At 45.6% G+C, this 18,838-nt stretch overlaps 1 protein-coding gene across 1 annotated transcript in view; it reads right to left on the bottom strand.

Moving 5' to 3' along the window:
- Positions 1-18,838, bottom strand: part of LOC147418680 (protein ROLLING AND ERECT LEAF 2-like) — a 47,966-nt gene that overhangs the window by 14,666 nt on the left and 14,462 nt on the right. The window contains exons 2-3 of the mRNA XM_086505396.1: positions 4,722-4,894; positions 4,418-4,641 (exon numbers count right to left, since the gene is read on the bottom strand). Of these exons, the coding sequence (XP_086361522.1) occupies positions 4,418-4,641; positions 4,722-4,894 (397 nt within the window). The remainder of the gene's footprint in view (positions 1-4,417; positions 4,642-4,721; positions 4,895-18,838) is intronic.

The following is an 18,838-nucleotide window of genomic DNA, read 5'->3' as shown; positions in this document are numbered from 1 at the left end:
TGCCCATCTTGCAACTATTCAAAGATCCTTGCAAAATCTTCATCAGTAGCATAATGTTCCTTCATGTCATCAAGCTCATAATGATAAGGAATTGACATAGCTGAAATTTGTGGCTTCTTTGATAACGCATCAGCCACAACATTCTTCTTGCCTTCCACATGCATAATCTGGAAGTGGAACATAGAAAGAATGTTTGCCCATCGCATATGCTTTTCGTATAACTTTGACTGTGTCAAGAAGTATCGCAAGGTCTAATGATCTGTCTGGACAACAAAATCAGCACCTAACAGGTAGTGCTTCCAGCTAGAGAGCAAACGAATGACGGCCAGTGCTCTCTCTCTTAAATCCTTGGGATAGAAAACCTGTTCTTGATGGTATTCTTATTCAACGCACAATAGTCCATACACATGCGCAAAGAGCCATCCTTCTTCTACACTAGGAACACTGGGAAGCAAAAAGGTAAAGAACTAGGCTGAATCAGCCCCTTCTCTAAAAGCTCCTCAAGCTCGCCCATAATCTCTTTCTGTGGAGCCGCACTAACCCTATAGGGAGGTCTGTTTGGTGGGCTACACCCTGGCACCAAATCTATCGCATGGTCCTCAGGCCATAGTTACTCGGAACAGGATTTCAGAACGGGGAACGGGGAACGGCAACGGGCATGAAATGCCATTCACTGTTACTGACACTCACGTTTCAAACATGGAACGGGGATTCGGAACAGAAAGTTGGAATGGGAACGGGGAACGGGAACCTGAAAATGGCCATTCCCTCTAACTATGCCTCAAGCCTCTTCGTCGGCAATTGTGACGGTAATGAATCAGAAAAACAATCATTAAACTCTCACAAAAACGTTGACCTTTCTTTATCTAACACAGACAAATTTGACTTACAACTATCTGAAACATCACATGCAAAAACCAAGTACGCAGAAAGATGATGTTTAATTACAGAAGTGATAGCCGAAGCAGATACAATAGGGATAGACTCCCCTTTGAGCTTTACATCCAAAACATGAGTTTTGCCCCTATGCTTAAGGGTGATCTTTTTGCCAAAGACATCCACCACGCCATGTATCCTGAACATTCAGAGGATTCCTAGTAGCGCATCACACCCTTCCAATGGCATAATATAAAACTCTTATGTGTCCACATACGACTGAATATGCAAACGCAGCTTTCCAATGATCGGAGTAACACACTCTGAGTAGCCAGGACATGCCAACCCTGCCTCTACCATGTACCCCATCTCTTCAGCTCTGATGCTCAACTTCATAGCTAGCTCTGGTGAGATAAAGTTCGCTTTGGCACCTGGATCAAAAAAGATGAGTGTCGTGTGGTCTCTGACTTTACCCCATGCTCTGCATAACTTGCTGGCATCCGTGCTTGGCCTGTCACCCACCATGTCTAGCAGTAAACCTGCCGTGGACTTTGGGCTTCTTTCCTTTCTTGTCCTCTCTATCATCAGAGTCAACTGGTCTTTTCCTTTGTGGACAATCTGCAGCAAAGTGACCAGGCTGCTCGCATATAAAGCATTTAGTCTCAGTCATCAAGACCTTCTTTTCCTCGAGTGACTTACTCACAAAAGGCTTCTTTTTCTGTTTCTTTGCCTGCACTCCAAAAGTCCCGGCTGAGTCCTTATCCTTGTTAACCTTTTCTAACCCTTGTGATGCTTCAGGAGCCATTTTCACAAAGGGCTTCTTTGCTGAATTCTTCTTTTGCTGAATTTTTCTTTTGTTGCCCCCCTTTCACATTGCCCGGAAACCCACTGTCCTCTCCCTTCAACAAGGCAAGACCCATAAGTTGAGTGAGAGTAGCCACTCTGTTCTTTGTACAGTAATCTTGAAGCCCTTTAGGCAGCCCACAACAATACTTCTCAATCTGCTCTGTCAGTGGCACAAAGACCTGTAGGAGGTTACTGAGAGCGACGCTTTACAAAACCTCCGATTGTACTCCTGTAGGCTCTTGCAAGTAGCTGCAGTGAGTTGGTGCGAATCCGTCATGACATCGGCTTCAAATTCATTTGACAGCCACGCAGATGCAAACATTTTCTTGAAGTATACCCATGTGGTGGGTGCATGTCCTTGCATCAACAATGTCGTCCACCATGTAAGCGCATTGTCTTTCAAGAAAGTAGCAGCTTTCCTAACCTTAGAGGCCTCTGTAAAATTCCCTCCTGCATAAGCTGTATCAAACTATTGGAGGTAAGTAAGAGCCTTTGCCTTATCCTCAAAGCCGCTGAAAGTGCTAAACTTTACAGCTGCACCACCTTCTTTGTAAGCTTTTGGCTTTTCCAATGCCCCAAATTGTCATAGAAAATTGTTTGCAACATGGACACTCTAGTAGGGGTCATCGTCATTCCTTGGCCATTGACATTTTGCGTCGTAAGTGCCATATCTAGCTGTTGTCCAGAAAAACCAGCCATGCCAAAATTGCCTTGTGGCACCTCAAATTGGCCTTGATTGCTCTGAAAGCCTTGCTGCATGCGGATATTACCATCCATGGGGTTTGGCATCATGCCTTGCATACCCCCAAACACTATTCCTGGCATATACTGTTGGTTTTCAGGCGCATAACCAGCCAAACTTTGGAACACAGATCCACCCCCAAAATACCCAGGATCTACCGTGGATGGTGAAAATACTTGATGCATTGCCTGGAAACTGGTTCCCTGTCCATTTTAATGCAACATGTGGACTCTGAAAGGTGGTAGGCTGAACTGGAAAAACCTGTGGAATTGGCTCCTAACCACCTGTTCATGGACGGAAGGAACCTGTCTCGGAGCCCCTGACGCATGAAGTACTTGGGCTTGAGCCTCATCGGGCTCTACTGACTGTGTGAGTAGCCTTGTCTATTGTGGCACTGGTGGCGCTTTCAAAAACTCAATAAACCTTGGCTTCTACACCAGTCGAGAAAACACATTCACAGAGGCAACCAACTGAGTCTTGAACGCATCATCTTCAAGTTGCCCAGTCATAAAGCCGTGCACTGGTGGAGCATTCACATCAACAAGAGGTACAGACAGACGTGGCTGTGAACTCTCGCCAACTTCAAACACTGTAGGAATTGACTGCCGGTCCTGTGAAGAGGAACCCTCTTCCATAATGCTTTTCCCTTTGTCGGCCATAGTATAATCCCGCGTTCCTGTACTTTGTGTCTTCACCAAAAACCAACCAAGGCTCACTTCTTGAGGAAAACGTGATTCTGTCCCGGCAACGGAACCATGAAACCGGCCCATAGGGCGGTAAACTTTGGCTTTTACCCGAAACTTTAATTTAGACTTTAGGACACAGAGAAACTAGCAAATAAAACCTATAACGGGAATTAACACTTCAAATGAACCTGGCATGGAAGCTAGAGTGCTACCAAGCAGACACCAACAACCTATTGGCCCCAAAAACTGGTGCCCCTTTTGGTATTTCTTTATTCGTATTGCAAAAACCGATCCGAACACTTTCACCTAGCTCTCACCAAGCTGCCCAAACCTGTCCATGGCTGTAATTGCAGGTTTTTGACCCAATTTCTCAAACATAACGGCGCGAAACCCCTGTAGGTCAATAGTACACGTCAAGGACGCTTTCCCTTGCGATTTGGAAGCGTTCCAGTGAGCTGCAGGTCAATTTCAGCGTGCTGTAATTCTCTGTTTTGTCACTCTCAGGTGCTCAAAGCCATGTATACGCGATGTGCACGTGACAGACTCTCTTAACAATTGAAATATTCACCATAAGTGCTTCAAATGCTCTTTCTTGGTCTTACTATAAATGAGCTGGGGGATTTGTGTCCGGGCTGTCTGCACTATTATCTGAGCAAGAGCTGTCTGCACTATTATCTGAGCAAGAGCTGTCTGCCAATCTGAGTTGTACTCAAAGGAGACCGTGGGGCTGGAAGCTTGGGGAAATGGCATAACCACTCCCCAAACCCATAGCTGATGTCCAGAAACATGTCTATCCTCATGCTCTCCAAGAGAAGTCTTAGTCTATCACTCTGGCAGCCCCGCTCATCTCTATCCCAAGGTGACAATATCCAATGCTGCCAATCAGACTCCTCTGCCAAGATTGGCGGCCTGCTAATATGATCCTGACATAGCGAAGACCACTGGCTATCGCAGGAGAGAGGTCAGAATAGCTGTGCACTACGAAAATCTATCTATAGGGACCTAATATCAAACACAGAGCACTTGATGTTCTCCAAACTAGGAAGGCAAAGCCTAGACTGACTTCCAAAAAGAAAGGGGTATGAACAATGGACATTTACATGGCACCACCAGTACCAACCCCTATGAAGAACGCTACAAAAGTATCAAATGAGGTGAAACTAGTGTAGCATATTAATTTCGATACATCTACCACCAATAGACACTCTTAAAATGAGATACCAAAGAGAAGCTTGTAAGACATGCCGCCAATACTTTTATTGCTTACGCTTCTAGTAGATCCATTAGTTGCCGATATAGACAATCATCTCTAAGCTTTTTCACTTCTGAAATTGCTGCATCCACTGCCTCAAACTCTACAAGGTATCTAGTTTGTAAACTCTTCACACGAGCCTTTGTCCTTTCAATGGATGTTGCACCTTCTCCCCTTTCTTTCTGACTTTTCAACTGGGCTGATCTTCTATCTAACTCAAGCCTTGTGGCCTCAGCAGCCTGAATCAAAAAAGAGAAAGCCACAGATATATCATTACATGCAGTTTCTACATCATGTACAATTTTCTTAGTTTTTTTACCTTGACCTCATCATACAGCTTCTTCTCCCAAGCATGTAATCTATCAAGAGTAGAAGCAAGATTAATGCTATCTGAAGAAAGCACATCAATCTCCTCACTTGCCAAAAGGGACCCAGAAGACGATCTTGTCCATGTAAGGATATGAGAAACTTTTTTATTGTGCTCCTTGATTCCTACAATCACCCAAACTCTCTCTCTCTCTCTCTCTCTCTCTCTCTCTCTCTCTCTCTCTCTCTCTCTCTCTCTCTCTCTCTCTCTCAATATATATATATATATATAGCAATGAAAGTACTTCTGCCAGGCGATGATATCCTCTACTTTGCCTTCATCCGAACAAGTAGAGTGCACGAGAGCCACTCCCGGATGTTGACACGAGCCTAGGAACACACGACTAAGCAACCAACAGCCCCTCTTTGAGAGAGAACTTCAATACGATCACCAATCTTGCGCTGTAGATCTACTGGAATAACCATGGAAGGTGCCATAGTACTTGAGAGAGAGCTGCCAATGAAAGTGAAACCCCTTTTCGATCCCAAAGAGAGGATGGCCGTGATAGATGAATAGTGGAAAGGACGTGAAGAGAGCAGGTGAAGGGGAGGGCATGGGTGTGACTACCCTTTGGATGGCTAGGCAAGATAGGGGAGGGAAGGGCACGCTCGGGCAAGCTGCCAGAGCGCGAGTAAGCGGGCAGAGCGCGGGTAGGAGGGGCGGGAGGGTAAACGCGAACGGGGCGAAGGCTGGAAGGCACGGCGTGGGCAGAGGCAGCGGGCTGTTGGGTGGGGCGGGGGCAACTGGGCAAGGCGGGGGCAGGTCGAGGCGGAAGTGGATGGCGGGCAGCTGTACGATGCGAAAAAAACGTAAATAATGCAACTTGGGCACCAGAGGTGGCGGGGGTACGGCAAGGGGGGGTGCACACTTAGGGTTAGGGTTCGACAAGGGCTCTCTAGTTGCAACTCTCTCTCTCTCTCTCTCTCTCTCTCTCTCTCTCTCTCTCTCTCTCTCTCTCTCTCTACCCACCTGTTATGGCTCTAGTGGTGTTTCTGTTTAGTTAGTTTCTTTCTTTCTTTTTATCCAGACCTTGTATCAGATTCATCATGATGTAACTCTCTGGTCTCATAGGTCAATTGGCCTTTAAGAGACATTAGTATGACATTTCCAAGAGAATGTGGAGTATACACATGCATATACTTATCTTGGGGTAGTTTTTGGTGGACCGGTGTTTTCAATGAGGAGAGCGTCAGCAACTAGACTGACGAGAGCATATGCAGCCTTGGGAGGACTGAAAAGGATGTGTTCGCAGGTTCAGTTCCGGGAACCGCGAACAAAATTGTGGCTTTTTGACACTCTAGTGACTTCAGCTATGCTCTAAAGTGTTCAAGTATGGGGACCTTCAGTAGATCATCATGGGAGATCTAGCAACACAGATGGATGGAGATATATGGAGAGGCCTTTGGTCTCTATGATCGCTCGGATGATTCAGGCTAAGGCCTCAATGCCGCTTGAGATTATCCTAGCCGAGCGGCCCCCCCCCCCCCCCCCCCCCCCCCCCCCCCCCCCCCCCCCCCCCCCCCCCCCCCCCCTTCCCCTGTCACGAGGACGTGGCAGCTGTTAACTATGTCAGGAGGACGTGGCAACTGCTAACCTTAGTTGTTGGTTTCTTTCCAATGAGTTCTGTTTTATTTTTGAGACCCTCTTTTTGAAGTAGCAAACGGTCGGACATTGTATGGCCAGTGTGAACGGTAGTTTCACCCGCAGATGGGAAGTGGTAGGCATTGGAATTCGTAGTAAGAGTGTAGGTCCCCTTTTCGCACTTAGCAAGTTGGTGGATACTAGGAAGTGAACTCAATAAAGGCATAAAGTCAAAGTGGGATCACCAACAGAAAGTATCCGACACTTGGGCCACATTGCACTTTTGGATGCGGTCCCAATGAGGATAGATGGTCAGATGACCAGTGGGAGCCCAACAGAAGCATCTCCTAAAAATTAGGGAATTGCTATTTTGGGCCGTGAAATGTGTTCGCGTCATTACCTTCGGTATGACCAAGGGAACATTTTATTACTCTGCTGCAAGTCAACTGATGCACCAGTTGAGAGATTTTTAAGCAAGAAGCCCAATGCGGGGAAATTGCATGTATGAGTGCCAAGTGACACTTTTTGGTCAATTTACCAAGTCTGCGAGAAGAGAACTCGTAACTAACTTCTTGGAGCAGTTTTGGAGGCTGTTAACTCTGATTTTCAGCCATTTCTCTCCATTTTTGAGCTTCCCATGACTTTGACTAGGTCCAAGAAGCTCATTTTCAGCATTGGAAGGCATCAAATGCGTGTTTACAGGGCTGTTTTGCTGCGTTTTCAGCGATACGCAGGTTTTGGCAGCCATGGAAATCTTCCCCTTTTAGCATCTATTTGTTCACAGATGCATTACAGGTCAAGGGCAACAGAGGGGGCGCTCAATTTATGCTGGGGGGATGCTTCATTGAGAACCTGTCTCACAGGTTAAGAGCTATGGAGTGCTTTCTTTCCCTCTCATGTATAGTGTGGTGCCAGGAGTGATGCCCTGCACGCTACACACTGCTCTCTCTCTCCCCTACGTGCAGTTATGTGATGCCCCACAAGAGGCTCTTCATTGACTGATGTACAGCTGTGTGGTTTCATGCTTTTGTGCTGAGGCAAGAGCCTCCTTGAGCAGGAACAGGGGTAGCTAACTGCTACTCCAAAGCAAGCATCGGTGAGGGTCATAACCTCACCATACAAGTGCGTTTTCAGCGTTGTGTATGTGCTGTAAATGACTGTTTTTCAGCCATACGGACGCCAGAACCATTGGGAATAGTGCCCCACTGGCAGAGGACAATTAGGGGACTGTTTGGGGCTGAAAACAGGGCAAAAACCAGTAAATACAGCGTGTTGAATTTACTGTTTTTGGGCAGGAATCAGAGGGTTTATGCTAGTGGAAGTGAGTTCCAGCAAGGAAATTGGTTTCGTGCAAGTTTTGGGGCTGTTATGCTGCCGAAATTTGGCCAAATCAAGTGGTATCTAGTTGGATACAGATAAAGGATTCCCGGGACTCTTCTTTGTAATTTACCCTCTCAAAGTATAAAGAAATACCGAAAGGGGCGCCAATTTTGGGGCCTACAGGTTGTCGGCGTCTGCTCGGAGCATTCTAGCTTCCGAGCCGTGTGTGTGATTAAGTGTTACTTCCCGTCATAGGTTCTCTTTGCAAAGTGCTCTGTGTGTGTGTCTAAAGTAAAGAATTTCGGGTGAAAGCCAAAGCCTACCGCCCCGCGGGCCGGTTTTATCCCCCACCCCCTCGTGGTTGAGGCACTGACTAGATCAGTATCCTTTATACACAGTTTATGGGACCTCCCCAGGGACATATGCTCAACTTGCCTTGGAGTCATCTCGACAACTAGCGCTACAAGGCGATACTGCATGTTGCTATGAACAGATGATACCATGGTTTCAGCATGGATAGATTGCCTCCGTTTCAATACTTCCTGGATGCACCCTCCTTGTCTCTCACACGGACAGAGATCACTAGACTCATACGCCAGGATCTGACTCAGCTAGATACCAGGAGCACATGGATACAGCCGACACAGGAGTTGGGCACGAAGATGGCCTTCTACAGAGAGCATCTTCTCCAACTCACGGAGGACAATTTTGTGACTAGGCCTGCATACACGGATACGCACTTATCCCATGGGAAACGATGCTCTATTGGGCAGATATGCACATCCTCACATCAGCTCCAGATCGAGACTGGCCGATTTCGAGGGGTACCAGCAGGGGCCAAGATATGTCACCTATGTCACTTAGAGCCAGAGACAGAGATGCACTACACGTCATTGCCCAGCGTACTCTGAGATACGCGAGGGTTTCGGACCATTTTCTAGAGTCATGAGATACGAGGATCAGAGATGTCTCGGATTGTTCCTGGTAGAGCTGCCAGACTTAGGGAAGCCTGCTGAGGACATCAGGGGAGAGAGAGTCTCAAAGACGAATCACAGATTTCTTTACACCAGCCAGAGGAGAGCCAAAGGAGCAGTCATCACAGCAGATCTCAAAGCCCACCTACACTAGAGGTACGTTGACTGACCGAGCCATTGAGCTAGGCAGATCCAGACGCCCACGACCTCGAGAGGTCTCCCACCATCGACGAAGGATGCAACAGAAGATACAGATCACTCTAGCCCGACATGCAAGACGCCCAACCACAATACTGACCATGAAGGATGTTGATGAGATTCGACAACAACCGATGAGAGATTTCATTTGAACCCACCAAACCTCCCCCCGTCCCGTTTCAAATCCAAATCAGCTTCAGATTCATCCCCTTAGTGTTTTAATGTTAGTTAGTTAGTTCTTTGTATTTTCCGTACTCAGACAGGGTATCAGATTCACCAATTGTAACTTTTTGGTCTCATAGGTCATTTTGGCTTTTCAAAGACGTTAATATAACATCTCTCTCTCTCTCTCTCTCTCTCTCTCTCTCTCTCTCATCCTACAATTATGTTCATATTTTGCAACTAAGCACAATGTATGTCATCATATGCATATATGGGGATGATTTGATCTTGGTCATGCTCTTGTTAAGAGGACAGACACTAATCAAAGGAAAGTCTCCTTGATTAAGAACCCTCTATAACACAATGGAGAGCAAGGCATTGAGAAATTTAATGGAGACGGGTTTCACACATGGAAAACTAAGCTTAAAGGTTACCTAATGAAGAGGCGCAAGTCAACCATTAGCGATCCCTCTTCAAGTGATGGTGCACAAGTACAAACATGGGCCATCAATGCACAGAATCAAGCAATGGATGAGCAAGCTCTAGGAATTACAATCACATCAATGACTGTGAGACTTCATCATTTGCATGGGAGGTTTTAGAAAAGAACTTGAATCTAGGAGGAAGAAGAGTAGGGTAAGCCGTAAAAAGGACCTCTACAAGTTAAAGATGGAGCCTGATGAAAATATAGCGAGTCTTGTCAACCGCCTCAAGAGTATGATCACACAACTCACCTATGTCAATCCTCTGCAGTCTGAAGAGAAGAAAGAAGCAACGGAGGAACTCAGCTTTAAGGGAAGAGCATTTTGTAATAGGCTTGGACACCCAAGCGAGAAATCAATAGCAACACATAGACACAAATTGCAACAAATTCAACTTGAGTGGGGGGGGGAGAGAGAGAGAGAGAAGCGGCAGAGTTCTACTTCTACATGCACTGGCCCCGAAGACTGGCAACCCTTTCGGTATTTCTTTCTTTATTGATGCTTCACAAGGTACAGTAACCGCTGCCTCTCCCCTCTGCAAGCTTCCCCGATTGCTGGCCATATTTAAAAAGTACATCGGCCCTAAAAACAAGGCGCCCCTGAAAAGCTATGCTTCTAAAACCTGTCACTCAAAAATCCTTGCGCAAAGCTTGCCCAAAAGCTACCGTATGGAAATCTGCCACGTCAACAGTTGTCAACGCAAAACGTGGGTTGGGTGCCACGTGTTATATCAACACAAAGTCCAGATTTTTTACCGCATCATAAGTTTTGCATAGTTTATGGTTTGTGATGTCCTCACCCTCGTTACCAACAAGCCACGCCACCAACTTGTGCATTTCCCCCTTCTTCAGAGAAGAGTACTCACCCTGGATTACGCTCTAATAGCAGTATCAATAGCAAGACACGAACGGGAACTGTAACAAATTGAACACATACACACACACACACAGAATAGGAGAATCGAAACGAAGCGGCACAGATCCGATTCCAAATGCACTGGCCCCAAAGACACCACCTCTTTTGGTATTTCTTTCTTTATTTGATGCTTCACAAGGTACAATAGCCACGGCCTCTCCCCTCTGCAAGCTTCCCCAATCGCTATGCTAGAGTTGGAGGGCTTGGACCTGTTTTTAGAGTACATGGGCCCTATAAACAAGGCGCCCCGAAAAGATATGCTTCTAAAAGCTGTCACTGAAAAATACTTCCACAAAGCCTGCCCAAAAGCTGCTGCATGGAAATTTGTCAATCAGCAGCAGCTGTCATCGCAAAACTCGGGCAGGGTGCCACATGTCATGTCAATGCAAAATCCGCATTTTTTGCCACATTATTAGTTTTGCAGGTTTTAGGGTTTTCAAATTCTTGGCCAAATTTAGGATTTTTGTAATGTCCTAACGCTCGTTACTGACTAGCCATGTCACCAACTTGTGACAAATTTGTCAATCAGCAGCTGTCAACGCAAAACGCGGGCGGGGTGCCACGTGTCATGTCAGTGCAAAATCAGCATTTTTTGCCACATTATTAATTTTGCAGGTTTTAGGGTTTTCAGATTCTTGACCAAATTTAGGATTTTTGTAATGTCCTAACGCCCATTACCGACTAGCCATGTCACCAACTTGTGACAAATTTCAATAAATTCTAGCGATAAGACTTGCTTCAAGTGTGGCAAAGAGGGACATATAGCCAAAGATTGCTTTGTGTCCAAAGCTTGTGGCATTTGTGGAAAGAAGGGCCACCCTCCTTCCAAGTGCTTTAAGGACAAAGGCTGTACCAGTAGCAATTCAAAGCTCGAAAGATGAAGAAGAAGACGAAGAAGAAGAGGAGGAAGAAGCCAGCAACAACCTTCTTGTTTCTTGCAACTACGATTATGACAACATTTTCTAACTTCCTTTTTTGCCTTACCTTGTAGTCGAAGTGATATGCAATCAGCAGTGTCGATGATGTGTAGGTTCCATTAGCCATTTGTGCTTCAATTTGTGTCCCTTTGGCATATCCTTCAGTACCTAATCTTGCAGCTAACTCTAGGGAGATGAAATTTTGCATAGAGCCCGAAGAGGATAAGGGCATCTTGAACTTTGACTTTTCCCATAGCTCTGCATGGTTCATTGGATGCATCGACGGTGGGAGCACCTATCAAGTTGGAAATCAAACCAACTAAAGGTCACAATCAATCCAACTAAAGGTCATAACTTCTTGTTTCCTATGCTTTTATATATAGAGGGTCCTTTGTTATTGGGGTTTCCTGGGCAATCCCAAGCAGTGTGACCGTGAAGGCCATATTTATAACACCTACCTTTTGATCGGTATTGTGCCATCTCTTCAAAAGTGACCCTTCGAGTAGGAATGTTGGAAATTGTACTTGCTCTTGGTTGTGGCGTATCTTGGTTAGAGGAGGGAGGATTTGGATTTCTTTTCAGGAAAGGGTCGAAGAATACCAATTCTTTCTTCATAATGTGATAACCCACTCTTGCATGTGACATAAGCTATCGCATATTTGAGACTACTTATCCTATACAGTAGTCTCGCAATGGAAAAGGTAGGCCTACAATGTACTTCTCAATCTGTTTTGCAAAAGTAATGTCTCGAAAGGTGGAAATTGCCAGATAAGCGTCCCAAAATCTTTGGTTGTGAATTGGAAGAGTGTTCGAAGGGTACATCCTCAGACCCAACCATGTTGCAATTATATCTACTTCGAATGTCTCATCAAGAATGCTTGGGTAGAATGCCAACTTGAAATCAATCCAAGTTTTGAGCCGGTCCGGTTTCTTTGCCAAAGTAGCCCACCATGTCAATGCACTATCCTTGAGAAAAGATGTAACTCTAAGCAACTTTGATTCTTCGGTAAAGTTTCCATTACTCAACAGGACATCAAATTGCTGTAGAAATTTGAGAGCGTTGTGAGCATCCTAGACGCCGGAGAATGCGAAAAACTTTACTGTAGCACCCCCATCTTTAAAAGTATTTGGACCGGCATCCGTTGTCAGAGGTGCCAAATAGTAGTAATAGTGGTGATGTTGTCCATCTATCGCATATGTAGGTAGGACACGGGCCACAGGTGGTGGGGGGGGAAGTAGTAGTATAAGGTGGAGGTCCAAGGGGCATAGGAGGTAAAATCTCCCTAACAGCACAAGAAGGTTCTCCTAGAGCCATATGCTTAAAAATGCCTCCTAAAAATTGAGAGACATCCCCAGAATTCTGTTGAGACAAGGCCCTCAGAGGATTTTGTGGTACAAAAGAATACATTTGAGAAGCCTGTTGAGGGACAATTGAGGCCACTGGAGGATTTAAAAAGCCCAAGTAATTGTGCAGGGCTTCTAAATCAATTCGATCATTTGTCAGGTTCTTCTTTTGTTGTCCTGCCAAGTACACCGATTGTCTAACCACATATTGTGCATGGGTCTCGTCTCGTTGCCTCTGTAAAGGGCCGGGAGGATTCTCTTGCTGAGCACTGTGGTCAACCTGTTCTCTGTCCATGTCGAAAAGATCTTGGATTCTTTATGGCTTCTGCCCTTTAAGACAAAGCGATGAAGACAGGGGCGCGCCCGATGCGCGATGGACTAAGGGTGGGAGTGGCTACTAAGTCCGGGGGAGGGGGACAAAGATTCTCACATAAAAAAAATCCGTAGAAGTGGTCTTGCTCTGTCTGCTCTTTGGTAGGACCAGAATGTTTTCAGAAAGGCACACGCCTCAAGCTCTGATACCACTCTAATCACTTTTGACGAGTGATCGAATGGAAACACAGAGAAAACTGCAAATTTCACACTTTACAATACTTTTAACACTTCAAAAACTGAGAGAGAGAAGACACGACCCGGCGGAATTCCAAGCCAAGACTAGTGGCCCCAAAGATTGACGCCTTTTTCGATATTTCTTTAGTGGCCCGTAGGGCACTTATAAAGAGTACAAGGGATGCTAAAAGCAGAGCCCCAAAAAAATCATATCCAAAAGCATCTAAACTCAAAAGCATGTGCTCCTAGAGCTAGCGCTCAAATCTCCAAAAGCACCCAGCAGAAAAAGCAGAAAATCTATACAATGTGCCACATCGGAAGCAACGCAAAGGGCGGGATTATTGGGCGGTATGTCACGCCAACAAATCAGCGCAAATCACGGGGGTTCCGTACGGTTTGCCACATCATCAGCTTGTCACAAGTTAAGTGCAAGTGATTGCCCGAAAACAAATGATGCAAACAATGCTATGAGGAGAGTACCTTATGCTTCAGCTTGCGGCTCTCTCATGTATGCTATGGTTGCCAATAGACCTGACATTGCTTATTCAGTGGGAGTAGTGAGCAGGTTTATGTCTAATCTTGGCAGAGCACATTGGGATGTTGTAAAGTCCATAATGAGGTACTTGAAAGGGACCAAAAGCAAATGCCTGTGTTATGGAAAGGGTCCATCAAAACTGCAGGAATATTGTGATTCCGACATGGCAGGTGATGTTAATACCCTCAAGTCAACTAGTGGGTACATTTACACCCTTGCAGGTGGTGCTATTTAATGGTGCTCTAGACTCCAGAGGATAGTTGCACTCTCTACTACTGCACGAATATTGTGATTCCGACATGGCAGGTGATGTTGATACCCTCAAGTCAACTAGTGGCTACGTTTACACCCTTGCACGTGGCGCTATTTCATGGTGCTCTAGACTTCAGAGGATAGTTGCACTCTCTACTACTAAGGCTGAATATATTTCAATCACTGAGGCTTCCAAAGAAGCCATATAGTTAGCCCGCCTGGTCAGTGAGCTTGGATTGCTTGGATGACACGCCTATGCTTGGATGTGATAGCCAGAGTGCAGTTTGTTTGGCTAAAAATGCCACGTTTCATGTGCGTACCAATCACATTGATGTGCGGTACCATTTTATCATCTTTAATTGAAAGAGGGATTACCCCGAAAATTCCCTCGCTTGCTGTAGTTAGCCCTCACGAGCACTTCACCATCCACGTTACCCTTATTTAACGATGTCGACAAGCGAGTGATTCTTGTCACTGTAAGCACTCACTCGTGCGCACAGCTCCCTCTCTCCTACGCTCTCTCTCTCTCATCGTATACATGCCTTGGATGTATTTTCCAAGCTCGTCGTCATCGCACACATGTTCTCCTTTATACATCTACGCGCCATGAAATCACACGATGCTTCTCCGCAAGAGAATGGCGCCGCTAGCACGCTTCAACCTATGGAGGAGATACCTCTTTCTCCTCCCAACTCCACATGTCACAAGGACGTGGCAACTGCTAACCTTAGTTGTTGGTTTCTTTTCGATGATTTAATTTAAATTTTTGGGACCCTCTTTTTGAGGTCATAAATGGCCGGACATTGTGTGGCCAGTGTGAAAGGGCCGACAGCCGAGAGCTTTCACGCAGTCGGAAAGGGCAGGTCGCCACAAGATAGTCGGGCCAGTCGGCACTGGAATCCGAGCAGTAAGAGGGTGTCTAGACTCAATTCAAAGTCATTTAGGCCCCTCGCTACACTTATAAGTTGGTGGGTACTAGGAACTATCCCAATGCCTGCAAGAGCGTCTGACACACGTGTAGACGTGTTCGCTCCGCCCAAAACGATCCAAAACAAAAAATTTGTAAGGTGCAACGGAAGTGAATGTTGAACTTTGCTTAAGATGAGTGCTCCGAACTGTGCTCAAGGGTTCCTTTTACTTACTTAGTTAGAGCCTTCTGTTCCTTTAGTGAGAGAGTGCAAATGATCACAAACAAAATGAATGACACTGTGAATGAAGGTGCTGAGACACACACACAGAGAGAGAGAGAGAGAGAGAGAGAGAGAGAGAGAGAAGAATACGACACCAGACGATTGTCAAAACCTCCTCCAAGGACCCCCCTCTCTATGGCGAGAGAGGTCTATGCTATTGATTGCACAAATCTGGTACAATAGTCTAGATGCAATGGACTTGCTGACGATGTCGACGACAATGATGACGACAACGAGGAAGGGCTGGAATATGAAAACGCTAGGGCTGAAGCCTGCAAATCTGCTAACTGCTGAATTCTGACACTGTGTCGGCGAGGACAGCAATGGCGACGACGATGCGCTGAAAACGCAGATGCTGAAATCTGCGGACAGCGGGCTGATTCTGAAAACACTGGCTGATCTGACAGTGCGACAAGAATCTGTTGCGGATAGGTGAGATATGCGAGGCTAGGGACTGATCTTGCGGTGTCTGAGTGTTGAAAACTGAAAACGCTGATGCTAGGGCTGATCTATTGCCGGGAATCTACAAAACGCTGACACTATCTGCAATCTGCAAAAACGCTAAGCCTGATCTGGGATCTGCAAAATGCCAAAGCTGATCTGGGATGTGCAAAACGCCAGGGCTGTTCTGGTACTACTGATGAAAAATACCAGAGGGTCTGTTGGCTGAAAACGCTAGGGTAATCTACCGGTCTTGCTGAGAAGGTGCACTATAAGTTGTAGCAACTTTTGTTGCCTCTTTTGCCAAAAAGTGCTAGCGCTAGTTTTCTTATATATTAACTTAGCAAAGTTGCCCTACCCAGTTTCTCAACAAAGTCACTTATTAATAATAAGTGAAAAATGGATAAAATAGGGAAAATGGGTTCTGTGCACTATAAAATGGTCATGATGGGTCCACATGCACATAGGGTTAGATGTGCACGTGACATCCCCTCCTTTTTAAAGTGAGGTACTGGTATCGAGCTGTATGGCGTCGAGGGAGAGCACCAACAACGGCTGGAATCCTGGGAAGGACTCTTCGCTGGCCCACTCTGATGCGTGGGTCGTGCGAAACTTGAACTTCATGAAGATCTACAATGCTTGCTTCTTTGGGCCGCGCCAAAAGCGACACAAAGTGATCTGTGGCTGCTTCAATGCTCCAACTTCGGCTATGGACATAGGTCCACCTTCTTCAAGAATCTCCGAGGAGGAAAATTCCTGAAACCACTTCCAACACAAAATAATGAACATATTCATTGCATGTAGAGTGACTGGAAAAATGCTATGCTTCCTAAATGACTATGCATGCAATTGAGATTAACCAAGTGACGGAGTGCCAAACCGTTCACCAAACACACGCAAAAAGTGAGATTGAATCTTGACTTTTCGACCTAAACCTATCAATTGTGGCAAATCACAATGAAAATGCCGATGCTTAATGGACAATCTTTCTCGTGCTCTTTCTGAGATTGTGTCATGCCAATGTGAATTCCTTGAATGCAAACTTTTCTTCTTTTTGAGAGAGATCCGCATACATCTGTGCTCATCCGTGAGTGAGTCATGTGCATTGTACAATACGGCATGCCTAAAAGAGAACACGTAAAGACGGTGATGAAAATACAAGAAACCGTCACAAATGAAACACTTAAACAATGCGTGCTGACTAATCATGCGAACACACAATACTTCCTGAGTGGGTTCCTTAGACCTCGACTCGAGAGCCAAGATCGGTTCTGCGTGATTGATCGTATCTGCAATGAGGTTAGCTTCATCATCTAAACTATCATCCTGACGAACAATCACATCTTTATTATGCCAAAAATGTCTGTCGTGCTTTGGAGAAGAAAGCACTGAGAGAATCTCCTTCTCTTGTTCTTTTTCGAGTCCTGTTTCATGTGTCTTTTCTTGTTCTTTGTCGCGCAATAAATCATGCTTCTCTAGAATGAGAATACGTGTTTTATCCTCGTCCAAAACATGAGTGAGAGATTAGTGATATAGCTGGAATCTTAGTGTCACATTGAGGAACACGAGAGGTGCTCTTCAACTGCGAGACTAAGAGTGTTTTCTTTCCAACAAACTTGTGGATTATAACTTTTAAACCACTTAATGCCAAAAATCAAATCGTATCCTGAGAGAGTAAACACTACAAATTTTCTGGGGAAGGACGCTTGTTGAACAGTGAATAACACATCAAGGCACTCTCGTGTAATGAGAGGGTCCATACCGGGAGCGAAGCCCGATACCTCAAGAGGAGATGTCTTGCGAACCTCTAAGTGGGCTCCTTCTACAAGAGGCACCAATCACATCATGCATACTACCTGAATCAAACAAGACCACCATGTGTTAACCATTCACATGACCATAACACTTCATGAGAGACTCATCAATTGGATGACCGTGAGAAACTTGGGACACACTAGTGTTCTCATTTATGGCATTAACAGAGGATGTGGGTTCTGTGGGTTCTTTAGGTTCGTTGGATGGGTTCTTAGGATATCTGCTCTTTATATGACCCTTGACGTGACATTGATAACAACGACCTTCCTTAGAATAAATGACTTGTTCTTCTGCCGTTATGTATCCTCCTAAAATTCCTTGTGCAGCTTTTTCAACCGGAGTTAGCTTAAGTTTAGCAGGTGCTTGAGCTTTATCCTTAGATTCATTTTGAGGATTTTTTCCTAAGGATTAGAGGAAGATTGGCTAGAAGAGTTACCATTCTTACCGTTATGTGGATTCTGAGGAGTCTGCGAGGTACTGTGAGAAGACTTGTTCTCCTTAGGCTTTCCCTTGTTGTGCTTCATCTCCTGTGCGAGAGCAATCGCTACCGTCTTGTTGAAATCGACGGGGTCGAAGACTTTGACATCAACCCTAATATAGTCGTCCAACCTGAAAATAAAAGCCTCTTTGCGCTTTGCATCCGATTTGCGTAATTGGATACCAAGTTGCAAAACCCGGTTATAAAAAGACATGACTGGGGTACCATTTTCCTTGAGATTGCGCCAATCTTCATTTTACCGCGCTAGGTACTGAGGTGGCAAGCGCGCCTTGAGCTTGTCTTGGAAGTCTGCCAAATTGAAAGAAAGGGGCACGCCTTCATCGGCTTCCTCTAGGTGCGTGGCCAACTGTGCCTCTTGCCACGCTTGATACCAATTAATGGCATCACTGGCAAGATACATGGTTGCCGTCAAAACTTTGCTATTTCTTGTCTTCTTAATTGTCGCAAAATAAGCATTAAATTGATGCAACCAAGAATGAATAACATTAGCATCCACACTGTGTCGGCGAGGACAGCAATGGCGACGACGCGACGATGTGCACTGAAAACACAGATGCTAAAATCTGCGTACAGCGGGCTGATTCTGAAAACGCTGGCTGGTCTGACGGTGCGGCGAGGATCTGCTCCGGGTAGGTGAGATCTGTGAGGCTAGGGGCTGATCTTGCGGTGTCAAGTGCTGAAAACTGAAAATGCTGACGCTACAGCTGATCTATTGCCGGGAATCTGCAAAACGTTGATGCTATCTGCAATCAAAAACGCTAGGCCTGATCTGGGATCTGCAAAACGCGAGAGCTGATCTGGGATCTGCAAAATGCTAGGGCTGTTCTGGTACAGCTGATGAAAAATGCCAGAGGGTCTGCTGAAAAAGCTAGGGTAATCTGCCGGTCTTGTTGAG

This window comes from Adiantum capillus-veneris, chromosome 29 (assembly GCF_014529385.1).
Source record: "Adiantum capillus-veneris isolate H3 chromosome 29, ASM1452938v2, whole genome shotgun sequence".
NCBI classification, from domain to species: domain Eukaryota; kingdom Viridiplantae; phylum Streptophyta; class Polypodiopsida; order Polypodiales; family Pteridaceae; genus Adiantum; species Adiantum capillus-veneris.
This window is presented reverse-complemented; position numbering and strand designations above follow the sequence as displayed.